The sequence below is a fragment of the Mustela erminea genome, chromosome 11 (genome assembly GCF_009829155.1).
Source record: "Mustela erminea isolate mMusErm1 chromosome 11, mMusErm1.Pri, whole genome shotgun sequence".
NCBI lineage: Eukaryota > Metazoa > Chordata > Mammalia > Carnivora > Mustelidae > Mustela > Mustela erminea.
In genome coordinates, this window is record NC_045624.1 from 57,852,628 (window position 1) to 57,879,495 (window position 26,868).

The 26,868-nt window shown below is 37.3% G+C and overlaps 1 protein-coding gene across 1 annotated transcript; it reads left to right on the top strand.

Moving 5' to 3' along the window:
* Positions 1 to 19,748: 19,748 nt before the first annotated feature.
* SOSTDC1 (sclerostin domain containing 1) lies at positions 19,749 to 24,327 on the top strand. The gene is made up of 2 exons (XM_032305578.1): positions 19,749 to 20,128; positions 22,666 to 24,327. The coding sequence occupies exons 1-2, from the start codon at positions 19,924 to 19,926 to the stop codon at positions 23,079 to 23,081; spliced, it is 621 nt and encodes a 206-aa protein (XP_032161469.1). The 5' UTR covers positions 19,749 to 19,923; the 3' UTR covers positions 23,082 to 24,327.
* The last annotated feature ends 2,541 nt before the right edge of the window (positions 24,328 to 26,868 follow it).

Consider the following 26,868-nt stretch of genomic DNA (forward strand, 5'->3'; position numbering starts at 1 on the left):
TCAGTACATGCAATATGCAGATGGGCGGTAAGGAACTGTGGAAGACGTGTATATTGTGCAGATTATTACATGTAGCATAATCTGGTTGGGGTATTCCTTGAAAGGTTTTATTTTTAACCCAGAAAGACATATGCTTTACTGTTTCAGTGTTCTTTTCCAAGAAAGTAAATGCTCGTATCAGAAAGTGCATCTACTTGAAGAAACTCATATCAGGCCGCATGAGGCTAAGTGGGAGAAAGGTGTATATAAATCCATCGGTGTCCTCTAAGTGCAAAGATCCTAAGGACAACTGTCATCTAACAAAGTATGTTGCTTATGATCCAGAACTAAAAAAAATTCACTATTGGAAAAATTTGCAGGAGCTTAAGCCATCTTTGTTATCCCATAAAGTCAGTTCCCAAGGATCTTCTCTTTTGAGCTGTCACCAATATAAACCCTCAGTATACACTGATGAGCTGAACTCGAAAAAAAACCAAAACCAAAACCAAAAAAAATTGCCTCCCTTCCAATAACTAGGCTTGAATACGCAAAGTCATCATGATAGGCTGTCCTGAAATCTTGAAATTCATTTTCAGATTTATTTTTCTATTATTTTAGTCTCATATTATTCTTTCAAGTCTAATTTGTTCTTTAACTTTTAAGGCACATTAATTTTGGTGCCTAATATATTTCACTCTATTTGATGTATTATTCAAATAAATTATGTTAAGAATTTCTTGGTTGTAAGATTTTGGAATATTAATCTTCCTTTCTGCTTTGTTTCACTATTGTAAGGAACCTTATGTTTTGCATGCTATAACAAAATGCTAAGTTAAGTCAGAAATATACAATTCTTTTTTTCAAGATAGAAATACTATGGATAAACTGGCTTCTCTTTTTTCACTAGTATTTATCAATTCAGATGATTTAGATGAAATTATATAATACAGATACACACACCGCCCACTGGGAGCCTACTTTGCTACCTTATTTCTGGTGTGTTTTCAGAACTGACATAAGAACCTATTGCTCAATAAATATTTGTTAAGATATATAATTCTATGAGGAACTTATGAGCAACCTGATGAAGGTATTAATCTACCTCATAATAGATAAAGAAAGGTAAAGAAGCTTCTCAGTTTGGGTTACTGACAATTTCAATCACATTTTAAGAAATTTTTTTAAAGGGATTTTTAAAAAATTTTTAAAGCTCAAGAATTTGGAGAAAAAAAGAAACTTCTTTGGAAAAAGGGTCGTATGGGCATTTTTCGAAACTGAATCATGAAGTTATTAAGCACCACCTTGATAGTCTGTCCACTAGTTCTGCCCTTAATCCTCAGGAAAACAAAATATAGCTGGGCTCATGATGGCCCGTATTAAATTTCCCAGACCCTCTTGAAGCTAGATGTGGCCGTGTGCCTGGATTTCAAGACCAATGAGATATGAGCAGAAGGCATGTGTACAATCCAGATTGTTTCATTAAAGGTAGAAGAATAAAAATCAATCTTATACAAGTGTTTGTGATTTTGAATTTATAGTATTTATGGCCACATTTTTGTTCTAAATAATGAAATACCCAAGATAGAATGTTTTGGGTGACAAAAATATGGCAAGAACACATTAATGTTCTAGTGAGCCAAATTATTGTAAGATGGGAATAACACACACACATATATATATGTGTGTATATACATACACACACACAGAGATATGTGTTTGTATATGTTAGTTATAATAATTAAAAATTTATCTTCCAAATAATTTGCCTCAATTCTCTACTTGGTTTTGGAGCTCCAGTTTTCATCAAACACTTGCTTAGGCGGTCTCTCGCCTTTCAGGATGCTTGGGTGCTAGAAAGGTGGTTCTGGAGAGTTTAGAAAATAAAGCTGATTTCCTCTAGGATATGGAAAGACTTAAAGAGATTATTAAGAAAAACAAGTTACAAAATAATATATTAAGTATAAATTCAGTTGAATAACAAGTTTGGTAAATATATTTATATATAGATTATTATGCATGAATGCAAATTCATGTGTATCTGTCCTTGTGAATGTATAAATTAATAGGAAACGCTTTTAAGGATATCTGGAAAATTATTTATAGGAGTTACCACTGGAGAAAGACATGCATTTGGAAGGGAGGAGGATGAAGGTGAAATTTAATTTTTCAGTCCCTATGCTTGTTTGAATGCTGTATAAAGAGTATGTATTCAGAAATTATTCATGGAGTTTATATATGTGTCTGTGAGGTGAAACTGAAATATATTATCAAAATTAAATATGTATAATATATATATTTATTAAATATTTATATATTTATATAAGACAAAAATAAAAGCAAACTCAAGAAGGCTTAGTTTAGTTATGTTGCCTGGGGAAAGAGACTTCAGATTATTTTAATTTTTGGTTAAAATATCCCTGGTTTAACTCCTGGTTCAATAACTTGCCAGCAACAGCTAATGGGTGAGTTACATGCATTATTTGAAAAGCATGGATTATAATGTAACCTTGAAAGTTGGATGTTAGTATTGTATGTAATATCACCAGACCATTCATGCACCATTGCCTGATGCATTAGAGGCACTCAGTAGATGCTATTCTTACTGAGATTATCCCTAAATGTAGCAAACTAGAATGAAAATTTTTTTTTAATTTTAAAGATTTTATTTATTTACTTGACAGAGGGAGACACACACAGCAGGAAAGAGAACACAAGCAGGGGAAGTGGGAGAAAACAGGCTCCCACCAAGCAGGGAGCCCCATGTGGGACTCGATCCCAGAACCCCAGGATCATGACCCGAGCCAAAGGCAGCCGCTCAACTGATTGAACCACTCAGGTTCCCCTGGAGTGAAATCTTTTTAATATACCACAGTTACAATTTCATTAAGCCAGATAACAATTATGATGAAGGAAAAGATGAAGCTTAATAGGAAAAATGTGGGCAATTTTTTTAAAGATTTTATTTATTTATTTGAGAGAGAGAGAGAGAGCACAATTAGGGGAAAGGAGCAGAAGGAGGAAGAAGCCAACTTTCCACTGAGCAGGGAGCCTAATGTGGGGCTTAATGCCAGGACCCCGGGATCATGACTTGAGCCAAAGGCAGGTGCCTGACTGAATGAACTACCCAGGCACCCTGTAGGCAATGTTTTAGAAATGAGCATACTTTGTAAGTGAATTCAGGAAAGTTACAATTAAAAATGCTTTATAACATACATAATATTATTTATAAGTTAATTTATAAAGCTATGGATCACATAGAAAATAAAATGAAGGTGTCCTATTCATAATAAAGAAACCAGGAAAGACTTTAAAAAGAAATTTTTCAATCCTAGACAAAGAAGAGAGAACCAGGAAAGACTTTAAAAAGAAATTTTTCAATCCTAGACAAAGAAGATCAAAAAAAGCATTGTTTAATCTTCTTAGATTTTATATATGGAATATATATATATATATATCATTAAAGTAAGTAATTCATAAATTATATAAAATTCCTAAAAATCTGGTATGTTCTAATATAGTGTTATCAGTCATAATTTAAAAATGTATGTCATAGAAATATTTGTCAGTTGCATCATTTGTGTGTGTGTATGTGTGTGTAAACTCTCACCAGATCCTTAACCAAGTCTATGTGTAAGTCTTTTGCCATTTACAGTTATTGTTTTACTCTGTTACTTTTGCAAATGTGCTCCTGATAAAATGCTTCATCTTCGAAGAGGTTCCTGGAAAAGAGCCTGACCAGTACTGTAAAATAGAAGATTCCGAGAACTTTAAGATCATTCCACTGAACTGGTTAGAGAATTTCTAAAACGCTAATGGAAAACTGATTGATTTATAAAGCTGTTAACCAAAGATGAAGCAAAACAAGAATTAACTACGTAAGATGAATGAACTGATGAAAATGTTACAATTTTTATGACTTCTTTATTTAAAACATTACTGGCTCATTAGTGCTTTCCTTTCCAGACTTAAAGTACTGCTTTTTCTATTCTCTTTTAAACTACCTGTAACTTCCTGTTATTTGGTAAAGTATCTTTGCAACCAAAGTTAAAGTATTTATCTTTTTCTCCCTACCTGATCCTTCCAGAATTCAGAAATCCTTATTAAATATACTTATTTTCATGACAATATATGTATTTGCATAAATTCGATAAGCATCTATTTTCCTTGTAACAAGACACAATTGGACAAGTCCTTGGCTTGGATTCCTAGCCTAAAGAGGCATTTGAAAGTTCCATCTGAGATGCCTTATGAAAAGTTCCAGCAACACAGATTTAAAAGTTCCCACATGATCAATCACTGTTCTTGTTGTATTTATGTAAATACTCAAGCAAAGTTTATTGAAACTACACTGAATTTGCAAACAAATCAGTGTTACTATGGTTATCTTTGATAGAAATGAAGATATAAAGAGGAGAAAAATTATGTCTCAGTAATACCCTTTTGTGGATGTCAGATTGTAGCACTCTTAATTGTCTTTGAGGTTTTGTTTTCTACCTGTAAACAGGACCGAATCCTAAATTCCTAGGATTTCCTCTAATATTTGCCTGGAACATTTCAAACTAACATTTGGAACTTTCTCCCACTCTTTTATTTGGAATCCCTATTAAAATAAAACTGTCATTTTCCTGAAGCCATCCAAGGTAAAGCTAGATAGTCTGATAAAAAAAAAATTAGAGAAATCAGCACAATAGTTATGTGTGGACAATCTTCATGTCTGTTGCTATGAGGCTACTTAGTAAGATCACCAGAGATATTTATACTGCAAACTAGGGAAATCTGTCTGATGGTCACTGTTTGCCTTCACTCAATCTGAAGATGCTTTGAAATTTTCTGAGATCTAGACGTTTTCTCAAGCAGGTGCTGTCCAAAGTCAGAAACAGAACTTTTAATTTGTTCAAACTATTAACCTTTGTTTTTCTTTTGTTTCCGTGGAAATGTATCTCATTAAAGTACCTGATTGTTCACATTATATAGAGGCCTAATCTACGTAGAAGCTCATCTACAACTCTGTCCCTTGAAATAAAATATCCTCATATTCATTCTGTCCCAAGTAATCACGAGGATGTACAATTGCTAATATATCATGTTGTGCTGATGTAAATAACATTTAAAAATCACAATTCATTTGAGTTATTTGATTGTTTAAATCTTGGCTCCTGGGAATCTCTGCTCTGGGGAATTTTTTAATCCCTGGCTGTTGTTCTTAGAGTCATCATATTAACCTTTCTGGTGTGTTGTATACTCTTGGGGGCTTTAAATGTCTGTCGGCAGCAGCTCACACACCAAATGGTATCCATCAGGACTGAACAACTGGATGAAATCAACAATAACCACATAAATGATGAAGATGGTGACTACATGGCCCTCCGGCCTGATGACTCAATGATGGAAACAGCGAATATGGGCCTCCTCAGCCTGGTGACATCCAGGGTGCTGACCAAGAACAACGATTAATGCTGTTCTGGTTGGTCATATTCTTAGCCTGCCAAAAAGGAGAGAACCATTAAAATAAAAACAGAGACCAACCTTGAAAATTCCCTGAGCAGACAAAACCAGTGTGGTCTCACAAACAAAGCTTCATTTAGCCTATGTTCCAAGACTAATGTGACCTAGGCTATTTCTTGCTGATGCCTCTAAAAATCAAAAGCGAAACTTACACTGCTTCTCGGGCCAATACGAGGTTACCTCTGACCAATTCCTATCATTTAAGAAAATTCTAATTATTCTAACCAATGGCTGTGAAAAATAAAGTCACTGCTTCCTCACTATGCAAGCTGCTTTATAACAAAATAGCCCCAAGGCTTATTCTGCGTTTTGGTTTGAGTGCTCCTCCTTGGCAAAATGTCTTTTCAGTGTGTGCGCAACAAAATTTCACTAATTACTACTTCGTTGCTTCATGGGTTTCACTTTGGCTATTTCGGAACTTTTGACAGTTACCCAAAGGAAGTGGGCTCTGGAAGATTGAGACCCCAAGGTGTTGGCTGCCAGCTGAAAGGCATCTACGCCGTCCTCACAGGTGGGCGACAAGCCCATCCTTGAAAGGGCAGTCGGCAGGGTGCGGGGGTGTGTGTGGTTCCATCCCTGTGTCTCCCATATTTTGGGGACAACTTGACAAAGCAATTTTAAAGCTCAGTTGGAAGACTAAGCAAACAAAAGCCAACAAATTGTGGAAAAAGGAGAAGAATGAGAAGGAATTTGCTCTGTCGGGTATTAAAACATATTTTAAAAGCCTCAGTGATCCCTGGGCGTACTGTCTTAGGGAGAGAAGGAAAGTTCAATGACACAAATCTGAAGGCCAAAACAACTTCCTGCTCAGCTAAATATTTAGTGCACAATTGTGGGACAGCAGTTTTGTTTTTTGAGATACTCAGAAAGTGAAGGCAATGATATAATTTGTGAATATCAGGATACTGTCTGGGAGACTCACTGATAATCAGGTTTCTAAAAAAAAAAAGAAAGAAAGAAAGAAAACCTGGATAATTTAATGCCTCATAAAAGTGTCCATCAATGGAAGCAATTAGGTTGTTGATGTAAGATCTTCTGGGATGAGGCTATAAGCCCCAAATATATAAGATATAAACCCTATACCTTTAAAAGTCATAGAAAAGCTGGAGGTGGGCTGTTCGCTCTGCTATGACAAGCCTATGGGTGGAGGGTCACCTGCAGCCATGAGTCCAGTGTGGAAACCAAGAAAAAGCACGCAGATCTAGTGCATCTGCTCCTGTTCTGTGGAGCTTTGCATTTATGGATAGTTGGCTAATTAAATCATACTTACGGTATGTGTGAGGAAGAGTAGGCATATGACGCTTATTCTCTTCTGATTAATCTGTAATGCTCCTGAAACTCTGAAATGTTAAGGGACAAAATCCATGGAAAATTTAGGTGTTCAGTAGACTTTATTTAAAAATTTACTGAGGGGCGCCTGGGTGGCTCAGTGGGTTAAAGCCTCTGCCTTTGGTGCAGGTTATGATCCCAGGGTCCTGGGATTGAGCCCTGTGTCGGGCTCTCTGCTTTCTTTCCTCTCTCTCTGCCTGACTCTCTGCCTAATTGTTATCTCTGCCTGTCAAATAAATAAATAAAATCTTTAAAAAAAAATTTACTTAAAAAAAATTTTTTTTTTCCAGAGGGGTGCCTGAGTGGCTCAGTGGGTTGAGCGTCCAACTCTTGGTTTCAGCTCAGGTCATGATCTCAGGGTACTGGGATTGAGCCCTGATTCCCTGATTGGGGGCTCTACACTCAGTGGGGAGTCTGCCTGAGATCTTCTCTCACCCTCTCCCCCTGCTTGCATGCTCTCTCTCTCTCTCTCTCTCTCTCTGTCTCTGAAGTAAATAAATAAATCTTTAAAAAAAATTTTTTCTGGGCAGGGAGGAACATAACAAAAAATATCACTCCTTGTACCCTATCCCAAATAAACCTTTCGTAATAAAGTCTGTGAATCACAAAGAAATAAAATGTACATATATGTTTACCTGACTCTGGTGATAGGGAAAGCCTCTATAAGCTTAATGATAAAGTCAAAAACCATAAAATAAATGAATTATATATGTGATCATACATACCTCTGCCCATACACAGAGATTAAATCTTATATGCAAAAATCATATATGACTGCCCAATGGAAGTGGCCTTTAAGCAGAGTCTAAGACCAGGATCCATGTGCAAGTAGTTCATCTGGAAATGTGATCCCAGACAGCAGGAACGAGTGACAGAAGAAGGAATATAGATCAGCAGAATTAGTGCAAGCTTACATAACCCAGTTTGCTACCTTCTATGTGTTGGATTACTCTATCCCTAGAGATGTTCTGAGAAGACTCCAAATATCCACTTGAAGGTAAAAGGAAAAAGTTCCACTGCCCCCAGACCTTCTTCATCAAAGGTGGCAGTAACCAGACATTATAGATTCCTCCACATTTTGAGGTTGCAAAAATGAGAGTGTGTTTCTAGGGATTCACTACTGTGAAGTAGTAGTGGAGCCCAGAGCAGGAAGCAAGAGGTTTGGGACAAGGGGTTTCGGGTGAACGCCCTCAGGCTATACCCAGGGGAAGCTGGGTATGGTCAGCAGGGAACTGGATTCCACCACAGTGGCTGGAATAGGAGAGGAGCTGAAGCCCAAGATGGCACCCAGGACTGCTCAGAACAATGAACAAGTAAAACCATCAGCATGATTAAAGGGCAAACAAAAAAAACTGAAAAAATACTTTCTCTTCATGATAAAGCATTAATAAGTTCACAGGTAAAAACCTTTCACAAATACATAAAAAGAATAAAGTAAATGCAATTTAAAAATGAAGAGGCAAGTTATCAAGAAAAAAAGCTGATGCCAACATGAAAAATCGTCCCATTTATTGAGTTTCAGAGATGAAAATGTGATATTTAAGATACACAATTTTTACCTATTAAATTGGCAATTCAGTAAAAAATTATTCTTCTCTGTTTTAGGATGGATTGAAAGAAATGGGCACTTTTGCATATGGTTGATATATACCAATAGAATATTTTTGATGAGTGACTTGGCATTATTCACAAACGTGCTAAAATGGGCACATACAATAATATAGGAGTCATTCTTTTTATTATACTTTCAGAACTTAAACTAAATAAAAATATGGAATAATTTGCAGAATAATTTAAAATAGCCAGTTAATCAATTTAAAAAGCTGTAAGTGCAAAAGAAGCGCTATGAGTAAAGAAATGAAACGTGTTGTATTTCTTCCCCATTAAATTTTAAAATATTCTTTATCAATTAAATATCTGGGATTTTAAAAATTGGCAATGCTAAAGACTTTTAAAGGTGGAACTTCTGCACCACAGGTTAAGTTTGTACATGAAGCTCTGGAAACCACTGGGCATCAGGTCCTGAACATCATGGAACCTATTTTAAGGAAACAACAAGAAATACAAATACTTATGCTCAAAGATCTTTTCTTCAGTGTATTCAAATTATCAAAGAATTAGAGACAATTAAAAAATGTCCGTTTGAAATACAACTACATGCATGAACGTTAAGGATGAAATACTAGAGTTTCCAGGTTAAGTCAGGAACAGTATAAAATTCCTCATCATCGCTGCTTTAAGTTAATGCTAGCGCAAAGTTTTAACCAGAAGGAAAATACCGATATATGATGGGAAGAAATATAAAATATCAAAAAGACAAAAACAAAGTTATCATGATTGTCAGACAATGTGATTACCAGGAAATACTGAGTCAACTAAAAAAGTATTAAACAGTATTAGTACTGTGGTCAGTCACAAGATCAATGATCAAATTCTGTAGCTTTTCAATCACATTGTAAGAAACTCATTTCAACCGCAGTCTAAAACTTAAAATAGGATTATGACGACACTTAAAAAACACATAGACCAATGTGAGAAACCCCTAAAACCTGGTGCAAGGACAGAAAGAAACAGAATACGTGGGCAAAAACTTAAAAAATAAAGGAGGTGGGAGGTGACAGGTAAGTGTATGGCCTTGACCATGGTGATAGTTTCATAGGTGTGCACTTCTCTGCAGATCGTCACATTGTATAGGTTACCTATGTACAGCATTTTAAAATGTCAATCATCCTCAATAAAGTGGGTTTTTTAAAAAAGAAAATAATTTGTGTCTTTTTGAAGAAAAAGAACACTATTGAAATACCCTGACTCTGCCCACCCTTTCCCTCTTCCGTCCCCAAGAGGAAAGCTAGGATTTATGTAGCAAGAGTTTTCCCCATATCACCTCTATTTTCTCCCCCTCTTGGTCTCCTCTTCTCGCTCTCCAGTTCTCCCATTCCCTTATTTCCCTCATTTCCCTGTCCTTTTCTGTTTTTCTTTATTAGTTTTTCCTTCCATAGAGGTGATGGTTAAACCCTCTGGTTTGGCCCAGCCCTGATTTCAAGCCTGGCTTCTTCCCTCCTCAGTCCTCCATTTGCTTTGAGTTGTGTTCACCCTACACTAAATATTTCTGAACTCAAAATTCTTCTACAATCCCTCACAGTTATCTATCTAAAACCCCAAGCCAGTTGGTGTCATTTCTTTGCTCCAGATTCTTCTAGGGGTCTACACTGACTTTATTATTATTTTTTAAAGACCTTATTTATTTATTTGACACAGAGAGAGAGAGAGAGCACAGAGGCAGGAGAAGAAGCAGACTCCCTACTACTTACAGGGCTTGACCCCAAGACCCCAAGATCATGACCTGAGCTGAAGGCAGATGCTTAACCGACTGAGCCACCCAGGCGCCTCCACACGGACTTTAGAATAAGAGTCACACTCCTGAGGCTGACAAAATAGGGTTGATCATACTCTTGAGGTGCTTCTTTCTCCTGCCTCTCTTCTAACTCACCCATGGGAAGCTTTTCAAGCCAAGCAAGACAGTTTTGGTTTCGAAAACGCGCTGTACTCTGTCTCACTGCCAGACCTTCCTGTACACACTATTTCTTCTGTCTAGAATACTGCAACTTACTTGCTTTTTCTTTTGCCTGCTTCTGTTTATCTTCTGAGCTTCACTCAGAATTCACTGCCCTGGGAATCTTCCCGGTCCTCGCCAGTGGCTTTGAGCTCTACTTCTAGTCTTTGATTCTCTCCTCCCCTGACTTCGCTCCTCTCTGTAATTAAATGTGTGACTGTCTTTATCTTGCACCGTGAGTGGAGGGGAGGTAGCTTCGTTCTATCACTGCAGGGCAAGCCACAATCTCTCGTTCATCATAAGCACTCAGTCTGTGTTAGCTACAGCGATAAATGAAGGGGAACAAAGAAAGCAGATTATAAATCTCACGGGGGAGAAAAAAAAATAACTCATCCCTTTGGCATTGATAAGGGAAAATCAGTTTTTGGGTCGAGCATGGGGAGGTTGGGCAATGAGGATGAGGGTTGGAGATGTGAGTTCTTGAAAGGCTGTAGGCCTTGTTTTGAATCATAGGATGATTTCACTGGATCAAAGAGTGGTTTGGCAAGCAGTTGTTAGAGGAACACTGAAACAGTGCCAACATTTCTGAGCTGATCGACTCCAGAGTGAATAAATTTTAAGGAACTGTAATTACCACGTACATTAGCCACCTTTATAATTGGAAAGGTAAAATAGCACTGAAACGGCGCTGTAGATGACAACTTTTATGTGCTTAAGGGTTGCCTTTCAAGGCTCAATCTTAGGAAGATTTGATCTGCAGGGATGCGAGTCTTTCAAGTGTCTCAGCCTCCGACTTCCATGGTATTCGGAGACAGTCACCCCAGGGCGTGGCTGTGCACAGTTGTATTTTGTTTTGCTGAACTTCTGAGGCTAGCCAGACTCCCGGGACTACCAAGTATGGCAACAACCCCAGCAGGACATTCAGATGGCCACTAAGCAGTTTGCAATGTCCTGGCAGGAGCGGACTTTTCCCCAGCCTGTTTTAAGTTCTTCTTTGGCCGTTTGTCAGAGGAGCCTTGTCTCTCCAAGCACTGTCAGCCCAACAGCCCCCAACTGCTATATAAACAGGCTGCAGAATTAGACCTGAAGGCAATCGCAACTTAGTTGACATAATAAAATTCTAAGCCATAAGACATTTTAAGGATCTTCTCTGTCTTTCCTTGTTGAAAGCAATTTTAATCAATGCTGCTTAATCAGAGAATAATGGTTAAATTGTTTCCATGAGATTTTTAATTGACTTAATCTTTTGCCAACCTTAACCCAGGCTAAAGCCTTCAATAAAGATTGCAAAAGTAGCAATTAAAGGTAAAAGCAATGGCAAACAAAAAATTAAGGGTCATAATGCAGGCATGGCTTTTCCATAAAGAAATTATTTTTTCTCTTCAAAATAAACTATTAAATCTTTTCTTTTCATATTATGTGTTCCAAACTATGCCTGATGTCAGTGTGAAATCAGAGTGATATAATAGATCCTTAAAGTAGTAAAGGCATGGTTTATTGTTGTTGGAATTATATTTTAAGAGAGCAAATGGATATCACAAAATTCCACATGTAACTATGTCAAGATAAAAGAGCACTATTTCAAAAGGGAATTTTCTCTTGGATCAGTGAAAATAAACTATCCTCTTAGGGATAAAAAGTCTCCAGAATTGCAAGTTGAAAAATATCAAAATATATAAAATAACTTAGTATTTTGGAAATTGCAAATGTTTATGAAGATGGTATGAATTCCAAGGTAGGAGGTTAGATGTGTGAAAATATACACTAAATACAGAAAAATAGGTATGCATTTCTTTATACTTTTAAATCAATTTAATTTAGAACTCTGACCCTCATGTTCTTGACCAGAGCCAAAAACTGACTGAGTGACCCAGGCGGCCCATCAGCTAAGATTTTTAAATGAGATATTCAGATATGCATTTTTAAAAGATTCTGCTGGATCTTCTTATGGAGACTGCATTTTAATGTGATTAAGAATGGAAGACGAGAGATCATTGAAGATGTTAGTGACAGCAGCCCAGGCAAATAATGATGAAACCTTGAACTAAGCCAGTGACTATCTAGGCAATAAACAAAGGGGATGTTGAGAGATGTCTATTATTTGGTTTCACATAAAACACAAGGCGTACGTTTTATAAACTTGTGGAAATATATCTACACAGTAGTTCATACTCCTTGGGAATTACTAAAAGTAAGGAATTAGACTTAAAAAAAAAAAACCAAAAACCTAGGGGCAGGACTAGATGACAGTGGATATGCAAATCACAGTCTTAGTGCTACTTGAAAAAAGACTTCTAAGCCAGGGTCTATCATTATACTCTAAGAAAGCACCCTACTGAATTTGCTGTCAATCACTGGACAGATTTCTTGAGCTCTGATTCTAGTTATTTCTTAGATTATTTCTTGAGTTCTGAATCTAGGTGTCAGATTTCCCTTGGCTTCTGACCAGCACCCTAACCTCATCTTAACCCAGTCTAAACCCATTATTAAACTCTAAACTCTTCCAATCCTGGTTCCCTCAGTTCACCTCAGTCTTCCTGGTTACCCAGCTTTAAGACTTTGTTCTTGCCTTTGTCTTCATTTCCAACCACCTGCAAACCTACCTCCTCAGTGTCTTTAACCTCTGTCCTACCTTTTCCTTTTTCCTTCCAAGTTCAGGATTTTATTTTTCACCTGAGTTCTTGAAATAATGTGCCCCCTTCCTGTGTTCCAGCGTAACTCTACCTAACCCATCTCCTACCTTGTAGCTAGATTCAGTGTCCTGAAACAGTGCTGGCCTTGGCCTTCCCCTGCTTCCCAGGGCTAGTGGACATTGCAATTAACGAGATCACTTGGGAAACTCTTTGTTATTATCTACTAAAGCTGAATATTCAACACCCTCTCATCCATTTCATGACCAGATTTATATCTAACAAAAGTGTATATGCATGGATGCATCAAAAGACAGGTACAAGAATGTTCATAGCAATTTTATTCCTGACATCCACAAGCTAGAATCAATCCAGTCTAAACTGGATAAATAAATTGTCTATGCAATGCGATAGTACACAACAATGGTGAAAGTCATTTTTATATCGAATACTGAAATAGACAAAATTAATAACTGGTTTCAGAAATCAGGATAGTCGTTTATTTTAGCATGGAGGAAGAAGGTGGTTACTAGGAAAGGGGACAGGAAGGGAACTTCTGGGTACCAGAAATATCAGTCACGTTACCTGGGTGTAAGTTACACAGTGTTTTTACTTTGTGAAAATAAAAATAAACACATACATACCATACACGTCCTTCATTGGTTCTCCATTGTCTACCAAATTATATCCAAACTTTCAAACCTGCAAAGCAGGATTGTAGTCAATAACCTGCTCCAATCTACCTTTCCTATCAATGTAGTCCCGCTCATTTTCCGTGTTCCCTACCACATTCCCTTGGATCCAGCTGTATGGCCCCTTACACCGCAGCTCTCATCTGTACGTAACTTAGAAGCAAATTACTTCATTAAAAATATCAGAATTGAAAAAAATATATCAGAATTGAAAAAAATTAAAAATTAAATTAAAAAATTTAAAAAGTAGATCAGAATTGAAATCAGAAATTTCTGCAGCGCCTTAATTTCCCAGAAAAGACTGCAGGGGTGTTGGGCCAACTTTTCTACTACATTCTTTTTGTTCTCCAGTTTTCTGACATACCAAGGAACTACAAACTACCAAGTCACTACTAGTGGTGGAAGGACCTAACCAATTTAGGCTCTGCCAGGAGGCCTGTTAGTACCTGAATAAGAGATTCCCCCAGAAAGAGTGAAGCCATACCATGGGCTGCCAGGGCTAGGAGCCTGACGTGGCTCCTGGAATGGAGGATGACATGGAATGCTCCTGAGGTTAGTGGGCAACAATCAAAAGCACAGTGATCAAAAAATCTTGCCTCAATCTGGGTCAACACTGATATCTATGAGAATCAGACATGGCTGCCAAAGTTTCTAGTGAGTGAGGCTATCACTGTAGGTAGTAATTGTCATGTCCATCTCCATGGAACTTTGTTCCTTTTTTTTTTTTTTTAAGATTTTATTTATTTATTTTTCAGAAAGAGAAAGAGAGAAAGCACACAAGCAGGCAGAGAGGCAGGCAGAGGTGAAGAGAGAGGCAGGCTCCCTGCTGAGCAAGGACCCCGATGTGGGACTCGATCCCAGGACCCTGGGATCATGACCCGAGCCAAAGGCAGCAGCTTAACCCACTGAGCCACCCAGGCATCCCGGAACTTTGTTCCATTTATCAGTCACTGGAAGACATGGAGCGTATCCAGACCCTAGAGAGAAATAAATACAAGAAAAGAAAATGGGTTCAGGTTTGGGCCAACTGAGTTAAGCTTTATGGGCTGGCTGCCATCAGGCTGTGCAGACTGGAAGATCGGGAGAAGAGTCCTAGTTAAACAGATTAGGCAACTGTAATGGAGACCAAGGGGATAGAGGACAGGTGTATTCTAGAGCACTGCATCTCAACCTTCAGCATGTATTACAATGAGGAAGAGAGTTTGTTAGAACACAGATTACTGGGTTCTGTGCCAGAAGATTCTGACTCAGGGTCTGAGGTCAGGCCCAGAATTTGCATATCTAACAGGCTGCCAGGTAATATAGGGTTTTAGAACAACTATCAGTCTTGTGGAACAAAACTAATTCTAGCTCCCACTATTGGGGACAGGCTATTTAATATGCTACCAGCTTCGGTCACAGTGAGTTCATGGACTTGTGTGAGTGCAATCAATGCACAGTGAGAACATCAGTTCCTGCTATGGGAGGTAGCAAAGGCCAGTGGGAAGGATGACTTAGTACTCTCTCTAGTTTGTACAATTGTACAGCTGTTCCCTAGAGCTTACATGGGGGGTTTTCCTTAATAGTAGCTCGCTGGCATTTTTAGGACATTTACAGGAGAATTTGTGTAGACCTGTAGTTTATAACCCAGGACAATTTTACACACCAGGACTATATTTGGCAATGACTGAAGATACTTCTGTTGTTCGCAGTTGGGTGAGGGAGGTGCAGTTAGTGTCTGGTGGACAGAGCCCAGACATACTGCTGAACACCCTACAATACACAGTCATTTGGCCCAGAATGTCAATAGCGCCAAGTCTGAGAAGTTCATCTAGAAATATATCCGTTGGAGTTGGAATTTCCACTTGGGTTTTATTTCAGGTGACACTGGGCATTATGTCAATGAATGTTAACACTTCATTGAATGAACACTTCATTGTCAATGAATATTAACATTTATTCTACAAATAATACCAAAAAACATTTAAACAAAATAAAAATAAAAAGACGACTAATAAAGGTGATAAAGGAGGAAGAAAATCATACAGAAGGATCAAGTTAAAGGGGAATTCCTTTAGTGGATTTCTAAATAGGAGCTTTTGGGAAAGGGGAAGCAGCAAGCTCCATGTCTCATTCAGCTTTGCAGACTCCGGCCTACAGCATCTTTGACAAATATTGGCTCAACACATAATGATATGAAATGAATAAAAGATGTTGATCCATGCTCTTTTTAAGGATTTTTATGTTCAAAGTTTCTGTAGTAGTTTTATTTTTCTTCTAAACTAATGATGGTCAACTATTTTGCCAGTTAACAAGCTCTATCTTATTAACTGGAACTCTCTGAACATAGTAATCCACAGAAGACCAGATAGAGCTCATTGTTGCTTTCAGTAAATATATTTTGTTTATATTTATTCTGGTTCTTCCCCTGTCAAAGGAAAAAAAAAATTGGTCAGGCTAATTATTTTTAAGCAAAAAACGTTTATACATTTTTTATTATTTATTTAATCAAGCTAAACAATCCTTCCTTTTAACTTTTGTTCTCCACCTTAAATTGAGTTAATTGTATTTGTTGGAGACCTCTCTAATCTTTCCAAACTCATTTTTAAATTCAAAGACTCTAATGAGAAACAGTACTCTTAATTCATGTTCAGTGACTGTTTCTTCCACATTTCTTCTGGGCCAGGTTTTGCGCTAGACACTTTCATGTTTTTTATTCTTCATGAGGTAGGTATGTGTGATCATGTTTTACACATGAAGCAACTAACTTAGACAGTGTCGGGAACTATACGTTCAAAGAGATTATGAAGAGCAGAAATAAGATTCAAATTTAGATTTTCTGACTCCAGTGCTAGGAGTCACATAAACAACAATACTATTTAGAGCATTAAAGTTACTTTCCAGCTTCTGCACATCAGACCAATAGCAGTAATTCTTTATTGTTATTTGATAGTTAATAACAGAACAACATTGATGCCCAGCTGAGGACTGGAAAATAGGTTTCAAAGCCCCAAGAACGGAAGTTGCCCAGTCACCATATTGAATGGTTTCACATCTAAAGCTTCCAAGGCTCTAATGTTATTCACAAAATTAATAGTTTAATTACTATATCTGCATTTTTAAACAGATAATATCATATTATCTATGAATGTGTAACAAATTACCCTCAAACTTAGTTTAAACAACAATTATTACTTATAGTTTCTGTGAATGCCTCTGGCTTGAAGACTTTCATAAGGTCACAGGGCCTATGCCAGGTCTGCAGCCTCACCCGAAACACTGACTTTAAGATTTGTTTTCAGACTCACCCATGTGGTAGTTGATAGAATTCAGATCCTCATGGTTTATTTGGCTGAAGCCTTCATTCCCTTGTTGGTAAGAGACTTCCATTCCTTGCCACTTGCCACAGCTCTTCGCAGGAAAGCCTCCATCATGGTAGTTGGTTCCTAGCAAAGCAGGAGAGAGAGCTAGAGCAGGTAAGGAAGCCTGAAGTCACAGTCCTTTGGTAACCCAGTCGTAGAGCTCATATCTCATTACTATATTATGTTCATTAGCAGTTAGTCCCTGGGTCCAGTGCACACTCAAGGGGAGCAGATTGCTTCAGGGGTGTAAATACAATGAGTAGAAGGTTTTTAGGGGCCATCTTTATGATTGCTTGCCATAAATATTCACCAGTGTCTGAGCATGTGAAAGCGTAGTTTTTCCTATTTTTCCTTTTTAAGATTTTATTTATTTATTTATTTGACAGAGTAGGCAGAGAGGCAGGTAGGGAGAGAGGGGGAAGCAGGGTCCCCGCCGAGCAGAGAGCCATCGGGCTCTCTGAGCAGGGCTCAGTCCCAGGACCCTGAGATTATGACCCAAGTCAAAGGAAGAGGCTTAACCCACTGAGCCGCCCTGGTGCCCCTCCTCTATTTTTCTTGAACAACTAATTTATCCATTTATTCAGCACTATTCATAAGATAAAAGTCATTCTTGAATCACAGGGCTTTCAAAGCCATCAGACAATTTAATCACTCTGGTACAATGGCTGGGGTGCTGGCTGCTGACTTGAGGAGGTAGACAGCAAGAAAGCTTCCTTGGTCCTAGTTCCACCAAAAGTGAGACTTGAAGGAAAGACTGTATTAGCTTACCATGAAGGGAATGAGGAAAATATTTAAGGAAGATCTTCCAGACAGAAGGAGAAACGTGTACATACAGGGTTTTGGAGATGAAAAAGAACATAGCTTCTCAGGGGAATACTTTGTTAATCAATTATATTAAGTATTTTACCCATAGAGTTTGTGGTTATTCCTAATGAAGTAGTTTTAAACTGGAGTAGTCTAAAAACTTCTTCTGTTAGTATTTTAGGAGGATGCCTGTTATATAATCGCCATGTGCATATGGTAAACTGGTATTTTATTTTTCAGAAAGGATATTAGAACAAATGACTAAATTAAGATAGAGATCTAATTATTATTAAGCCATAGATTAAATTGAATTTTTTTACTTCAGTTTTTGACATTTTGATTATGTAGAATTTTGAATATGCAAGAGTAAATAAACAGAGTATCCACCATCCAGCCCTCACAACCATATGGCCCATCCTGCCTCACCCACAGTTCTAACTAACCCCCACCAAACTATTTTTGAAGCTTATTCCAGATACCACATCATTTCAAAAAAGAATATTTCAGTATAAATACCTCTAAAAGAGAAGTAGTTGTTGATTTTAAACAACAAAATCACAATAATACTTTTCTTCTAAAAAACTCTCATAATTTCTTAGTATTATTAAATAATTAGTCTTTTATTCTTAATTTTACTTTCTTTTTATAGTGAGATAGAGAGAGAGATAAACTGCAGTTCTCCACTAGGGTGATTTTGGCCTGCAGGGGATAGTTGGCGAAGGCTGGAGACATTTGTTGTTATAATGGTGGGGGTGGGGCTATACTAATGGCATCTAGAGGGTAGAAGCCAGGTGTGCTGCTAAACACTGGGAACAGCCGCTCACAACAAAGAATTATCTATCCCTCATTGTCACTAGTGCTACTTGGTGACATGGATGGATGGATGGATGGATAGATAGACAGATAGATATGATATACCAAATCTCCATGCTATGAAGTCATTTTAGTAACCACACGAAGGGCAAAAATAGACCTAAAACTGAAAAGAGGATTCAGGGTGTGTAATTATTCCAATCAAAATGTCCCATAAATCAGATGAAATTACATGATTTTTTTTAAGTGTTGGAGAATCGCCGTGTAAATGGCACATCTGTTGCAGATGTGGATACAGAAGTTCAGGAAGGTTCTAATTTCTTACGTGGGCAAGAGAGTTGAAGGAAGCAGTGAACAAAATACTTAGTAAATACAGGTATAACGTGTGTTCTGCAGCACATGAAAAACCTAGCAAAAATTATTTTGAATCTGCTTAGCAATAATCTGTCAGAAATGGCTTTTTTCATGAATGTTCATGATTGTGACATACTTTTCAGATGAAAACTGATAGTAGTTACTTGAATGCAGAAAGGGCTGTGCTCATTACACAGAACCCCTGGCAATAATTTACCTAGCAGAGCAGCAGTTCGTGCAGATCAAAGCTGCATTATTTAAGTGTGTCCAGGGGGCAGATCTGAGCTCCGTATGCCTTATACTTTAAAGGGAAAAATGTATACATATATTGGTTTGCTTCTTGAGAAACAAAATACGTTTAATAGGTGCTCCGTGCAAGTCCCACAAAACTCAACACGAATTCCACCTAGTATCTGGGACAAAACGGCTCGCTACCCTTACTGTACTCCTGTACTCCGTACTCTAAAATCTGAGGGGGGAGAACAGAACAACTGTGGGAATGTAAATCTCTTCAAAATGCACAGCAGTGTATTCTCATTTAAATTAAACCCGAATGCGAACTAGATTCAGGAGAGGAAATGGCAGGGGAGATAGTCTGGAGTTGCTATACAATGTGCCTGCCTGCTTCAGCTCCCAGAAACTGATGAAGCTCAACTCGGAAATTTCAGGCAATTTGTATACCAAGCTCCTCCTTTTCTGTAGTCTTCTCTTCCATTGGTAAAATTCTTTTGCAGGGTCATGTAGGGATCCCACCCCTTCTCTGTGTTTTCACTCTGAAGCTCTATACAACTTTACACCTGAATGAACGCCAAACCTCACTGGATATATAAAGGGAACCTTGAGGAAGAATTTCACAGTTACAGTGCAGAAGCAGAAGGAAAGGAATTAACCAGCTCTCCAGCCAGGCAAATCCTCTCCTCACCATGCTTCCTCCTGCCATTCATTTCTATCTCATTCCCCTTGCATGCATCCTAATGAAAAGCTGTTTGGCTTTTAAAAATGATGCCACAGAAATCCTTTATTCACATGTGGTTAAACCTGTTCCAGCATACCCCAGCAGCAACAGCACGATGAATCAAGCCAGAAATGGAGGCAGGCATTTCAGTAACACTGGACTGGATCGGAACAGTAAGTGTCTTTTACTTGCCTGGTTTGGCTTTTCTTTTTTTTTTTTTTTCTTCTTTGGTAGCATTAGCTCACATTCCTATAGAATTGTTTCATTGCTAACTAACCTGAACCATGTATATTTTGCTCAACAATCTGGGAGTAATCTACTGCATGTGTAGATTGGCATTCTTCCCTACAAAGTTAATATAACTAAAACAGTGGTTTGATAATGCAGGCGTGGACTTAAGTTCTATCAGACATCCAAAAGAGAAAATGTTTTGGGAATTAAACTGTTGCTTTTTAAGAAGGGTGCAAAATGAGAATTTTTTTTTTAAGTGTGGTTCTAGATACTTTAAATTTAGGTGGTTTTCTGTGTGTTTTAGGACAGTTACAATTGTGGTAAAATGTGTAAACATAACCAAGCAGAGTATGTATAGGAAATCACAGGCTTTCCGGAAAAAAAAAAAAAAAATGGCTCACACAGATTTCTCAAATATGTTCAGTGAAATAGTTCAGAGTTTTGATGATGATCAGTGTAAAAGAGAGATGTAACTAAAAATACTGGAGAATCATATTTTTCTAAGATGATTACTTCTTAGCCAGATCAAGATTTGAGTAATTGTTTTATTTCTATGAAAGGCTGGGGAAGCTTTTGTAACTTTAGAGATTTAAAATAATAACAGTACAATAATATTTTGTACAGCGAGGATTTGTTTTCTTTTCTGTTTGCTCAGCTGACACCCTAATGAACCACTAGTTAGAGGAATTCAAATTTTTTTCTCCTAACTTTTGCTTCACTTCTTCCCTTCAAGAAAAGTCCACATGCTAACAATCAGGTCTTAAGAGAGACACAGAGAAACAGTGCACAGGAAATCTGACACACATCTTTTGCTGCACTTCAACTCCATTCAACAGCTCAAAGTAGCTCTGACCTTTGAAAAGTCAAAGCAAATATGCCTATGAATGTCTTTCGAAGAAAACCAAGGTGTTTTCACTTTCATGAAGAGAGTTGCTTTTAGGTACACAGGAAGCATCTCATTATTATTAGATTACTGAGCAATGTGGTGGGTATGCATTGTCAATGAGCTGTCACTGTAAAAATGCCGAACGTCTATGCACAGGGGAACAAAAAGCTAGGCAACCCGGAATCATCTCTGGTTGTTTCCAGGTGCACTCCTAAGGCAGATGCAGGAAGGGAAGCTGGAATCAGTCACACAGGCAGAGCAAGCACACTGACCAGCCCGCTAGTTTGCTCTTTTCATTTTCCTCCTGCACTGTGTACGGATGTATGTGTATCTACAGAAGTTGTTTTACAACTACTACATCCCTTTAGGCTACATCTGTCACCTCAGAAGTACTGAGGCAGAGACACAAAGTATAACTCCTAAGTCAGTATCTCCTTCCAATTAGCTTTAGATTTTCCACTTCAGTGCAAGGCTACTTCAGTGTTTCTTACAGTTTTTATCTTTCGAATTTCGGCAGTCTATACTTAGAAACTTTCTTTTTTTTCTGGCTAACGAGCTTTGATTTCTTTTCAAGTTTGTTACAGGCAATTCTCCTTGAGTTTAGATAACAAAGCAATGGAAAGGAAAACTCAAATATTTCAAGATTAATTTTTGCTTTAATTACAGAAGGCACGTAATCAGAAACAGCCAATTAGAGAACATCCTTACCAAATTCAAATAACTAAACAAAAAGTTTGCCATGACCAATGTTCAGGAAACGAACACCATGGTTCTTTTCGCAGTTGTAAATCAGACATGTTAGGCATTTTTCTGCCATAAAATTTGTGGAAATGTAGCCAAGTTGTTATGGCAACCATACGTTCCTGATTTGGGGGTCTTTTATATTCTTCAAATTTTGAGTTGTAGTGACATTTTGCATTTCAAACATTTTAATATTTGTTTTTAAAAGATAGCTTGGGAATTTATGTTTAAGATGTAGTTATTAAGTTTGATATGCAAAATGTCAGACTTTGTACACATATGTATGTATGATTCTCTGCAGATGAATTTTTAATTGAAACAAAATATTGTAGGGAGCATATGCATTATACACAATATTTAAATACTTTCCACATTTTCCCAGTAGATTAAAAAAAACCTAATTAAAAGCACTTGAACATATTAACTGATATGACCTGTGAGAAAAAGAACGTTAAAGTATACTATTTTTTAGATTACTAAAAGTGAATATTTTACACAAGTGTAAGATTTGCTTAAGCCTTATTGGGGAGTAAGTTAAAAAAAATGGGGTTTTCAAATACTTTAGTAAGCAGTCAGCGAATATTATCCATGAAAACAGAAATCAGGCCTAGTTTATTTTGTTTCAAAAAATGTATAGCCATGTAAACCGATCATTTTCATGAAAGTCTCTCTATAACCCCCCAGGCAGATTTTTACATTGTGAAAATAAAATAGGGGTTCGCTTTCTATTTAACAATTTGCTATGCTTTGGATACAATTTTTGTCATTGCAGATTACTTTTTTTTTTTTTTTTTAAATCAAGTGTTCATTTGCTTCTTGTCTTTAATGCACATTCTTTTCTTTTTCCTGCAGCTCGAGTTCAAGTGGGTTGCCGGGAACTACGTTCCACCAAATACATCTCTGATGGCCAGTGCACCAGCATCAGCCCTCTGAAAGAGCTGGTGTGTGCCGGTGAGTGCTTGCCCCTGCCGGTGCTCCCCAACTGGATTGGAGGGGGCTATGGAACCAAGTACTGGAGCAGGAGGAGCTCCCAGGAATGGAGGTGTGTCAATGACAAAACGCGTACCCAGAGAATCCAGCTGCAGTGCCAAGATGGGAGCACACGCACCTACAAGATCACAGTGGTCACCGCCTGCAAGTGCAAGAGGTACACTCGACAGCACAACGAGTCCAGTCACAACTTTGAGAGCATGTCGCCTGCCAAGCCCGCCCAGCACCACAGAGAGCGGAAAAGAGCCAGCAAATCCAGCAAGCACAGCCTGAGTTAGAACTCAGACTCTCCCAACTAGACTGACTCGTAACCATCTGCTTTACAGATTCGACTGCTTGGAAGACTCGAGCCTGCCATTGCTATTTTGTTACTTGAAAATATATGCTTTCTGCTTTGATCAAACCCACCAAGCTGTCCTAAGTATCAGGACCTTCTTTGGTGTAGCTTTTCCCTTTCAAAGTTTTCAAGATGTATGCATATCCAGGAGGGCGATTTGCATTTAAATCCCAGGCAACCTGCAGTTTTAATTCCCCATGGTACTCAAAAGACTGGTGGTACTGTATACATCACTGAATCATTACTTTTTAAACAGAAAATGGCTTCTCCGTCACCCTCCACACCCCAACCCATCCCCCACTCCCATCCCTAACAAAACCCCTTCAAAATTAAAAAGTTAAAAAAAAAAGTTGCCACGAATCTTCACAGTAACACTTCAGAAAGGTGCTTTTTCTTTTCTTTTCTTTTCTTTTTTTTTTTTTGTAATCTCCGTGGGAAGAGTTTAGCAGCCATGAGTGATTTCCTTTGAAAGAGGGCAAGATATTGTGACATTTCACTTCAGAACTCAGCCCCGTAGCTTTTGACAGTCTCATAGTATGAAATTATACCCTGCATGCTGACCCTTGCTTAGAATGGAATGCCAGAAATGCATGGCAGCAGCTAATAAGTACTGATGAACTATTTATTTGTCAATGTTATTATTTAATGAGCTTTCATGTGATTTTTTTCAAAATGTTAATTTTTTATGTTTTGAAGCTTTTCCATGGACCTAAATATTTTCCTATATGATTTGTGATTGATCTAGGAATATGAGAATACGTGTTGTAGATATGTAAAATAAATATTTTAGTCTCCTTATTACATATATGTTGCATCATCAACTTTATCAATAGTATGGATCTTTTTAAATCAATAAGATGCTTTGTAAAGCTGAAATATGTAATACTTTTTTGTTTAATCTGTGCAATCAGAAGGTGATTTAACCTTCAATTCCATCAGTTTCTTTGAACGAAAATAAACACTGCTAAAAGCTATTGTCCTTGCCTTTAACATGTATGGAAAAAGTACATGTTTACAAAGATTAGAATATATGTAGCAAGGTAACTGATTTTTTTGATAAGGCACATTTTAGTTTTGACGGAATGCTTGGCAGAAGAGAGAAGAGAGAGGAAGAGAGACAATCTTTTCCGTAAAGGGTTGATTTAAAAAGTTAGGAGGCAGAGTTCCTGGGTGGTTCAGCTGGTTAAGCATCTGCCTTTAGCTCCAGTCATGATCCCAGGGTCCTGGGATCGAGTCCCAGGTCGGGCTTCTTGCTCAGCAGGGAGCCTGCTTCTCCCTCTCCCCACTCTTGCTCTCTCTCACTCTCTCTCTCTCAAATAAATAAAATCTTTAAAAAAACTAATAAAAATGTTTTTAAAATTAGGTGGCAATCCAGCAGTGAGTTGTAATGAGAATATCATATTTGCATACGCCCAGGAGGCCAGGTCTGCTGCCCATTACAGTCACCTGGGCGAAATAGTGCAAGACCCAGTGTCCAGGCTGTCATCCAAATCACATCACAATTTCTGGCGCTAGAAATCAGATATCAGCAGTTTTTAAGGTTTTCCAGGTGATCCCAACAGGCAGCTAAGTTTGAGGAAAGAATTGTGAAAAAATCGCTTGCATGGCCCTCCAAACAACAAAGAAAACAACATAAAAACAGCAAAGAAAACAAAAGCTAATTTTTCAATGTTTTCAAGTCTGGCATGTTATAATATTAAGCAACATTACACAGCCTTGACCATACACACACACACACACACACACACACACACACACACACACGACTGCTGTGCCAATTCATTCAAATGATTGATCCCATTGCTTCAAATGAGAACCAAAGGGGCTTGGTTATGTCCTGATAAGATCTTCTTGGTTTTCCCTTTTGGATCGTGAGCATCAAGGGTCCTTGGTACTCTTTTACCAGGTTGTTCTCTTTGTAATTGCAAGTTTAAAAGTCATCTGTATATTACACATGGCACAGTGAATTAAATAAGGACATTAATATTTTCCCTCTTCTATAAGAGGGAGGAGAGTCTCAACATATATAAAGACAGAAAACTTCTCTAATTTTATAATAACTATTATAACTATTGTACCATTAGAAAAAGTGACAATTCATAGTCTACTATTGATTTATCTTCCAGCCTTATTATTTCATAGTATATCATCATATTAATATTTGAGACATTCATAATAATTATAATTATAATAATTATAATATAATATAATATAATTATAATAATTATATCATAGGTTGAATATTCCAAAATACATTGTTTTATATGGGTATTTCATTTGTTTATCATTGCTCCATATGGAATAGTTAACATAATAGAAATTTAAGACACTTCGGCCATTTCTTCTGTCTCAACTAGATAGAACCTTTAGTAGATGGCCTTAGAGTTAATCTTAAAACTTAGTGTGTTCCAAAATCTGAGGCATAAAATGAATTTGACCTGACAATAGCTTTTCACAATCAAGAAGACTATATTTTTGCCCTTTAATCAGAAAACACTTGAAACCAAAGTTTTGATGATAATAAAATGCTAAAATCATCCCTGATTGGATGGCTAATTGTGAACTGGTAAATTAATATAGTAGGAAAAATGAAATGGAATAAAAGAAGATTATAAATAGGACTTCTCGGGGCGCCTGGGTGGCTCAGTGGGTTAAAGCCTCTGCCTTCAGCTCAGGTTATGATCCCAGAGTCCTGGGATTGAGCCCCGCATCAGGGAGCCGCTTCCTCCTCTCTCTCTCTGCCTGCCTCTCTGCCTACTTGTGATCTCTGTCTGTCAAATAAATAAATAAAATCTTTAAATAGGACTTCTCTAGTCTCAGCTAAGTGAAGAATTGAATGTATTTCTCCTGGTCACATTCAATTTACTGATCTTTTCTGGCCTTGTTGCATTGATGATGCATTCATTGCCTGGTATTTGGCATCAAATGAGAGGAAAAGGTCAGCAATCAATAAGAAAGGCCCAGGATACAATCAAGCTTTCAGAGAAGTGCAAATTAAAAGTCAACAGAAAGAGTAGCTTTATAGTTATTATTTTAAAATGCTAAAAAGCACTTGCATATGAATTGCTGATTATATTTCAGGGCTTTTTTTCCTCTGGTTAACTCACAAATTCCCATCTGATTAAACTCTGCATAATTGTCTTCTCGCCTTAGTAACTATCAGTTCAAAATGGTGAATTGTGATAATTTTAACAGAGTCTGACCTCTAGTTCACATTCTTAATATCTATCCATAAAGGAATTTTGTTATCAAATTTATTTTTGTCACTGTGAATAAAGGACTTTTTAAAGAGACTCAACAGAAAGAAGATAGATATTAATATTGATATGCATACATACATTAGATATATAGATAGATGTCAATAATAAGAATGAAAGAAAATTAATAACACATATGCAAATAAATAATATATATTGTGTGCTATACCCAAGTTAAACATGGACATACATAGAGCTTTTGGAAATATCTAGTGGCAAAAAAAAATATTTTAACTACAAATCCTTTATATTTATTCATTTATGTTAATTATAAGTAACTGCTAACCGACAATACTCTATTAACCATGTTTATTTTACCATGTATTTTTTGAAGAGTAATGACAATTAAGTCACTTTCTTTTAAATTAAAAAAAGACTGAATCTTAATCTACTTCAGCCCAATGTCAAATTAGTAAGGTTTTACTAGGAGATCTTACTTTATCATTCATTCTATCTGCTACTAGAACTAGT

Excerpts from the sequence above, each read along its gene's own strand:
- SOSTDC1 (XM_032305578.1), top strand. The coding sequence starts at position 19,924 with ATGCTTCCTCCTGCCATTCATTTCTATCTCATTCCCCTTGCATGCATC. Across the intron at positions 20,129-22,665 it reads CACTGGACTGGATCGGAACA|CTCGAGTTCAAGTGGGTTGC; the intron begins GTAAGTGTCTTT and ends TTTTTCCTGCAG.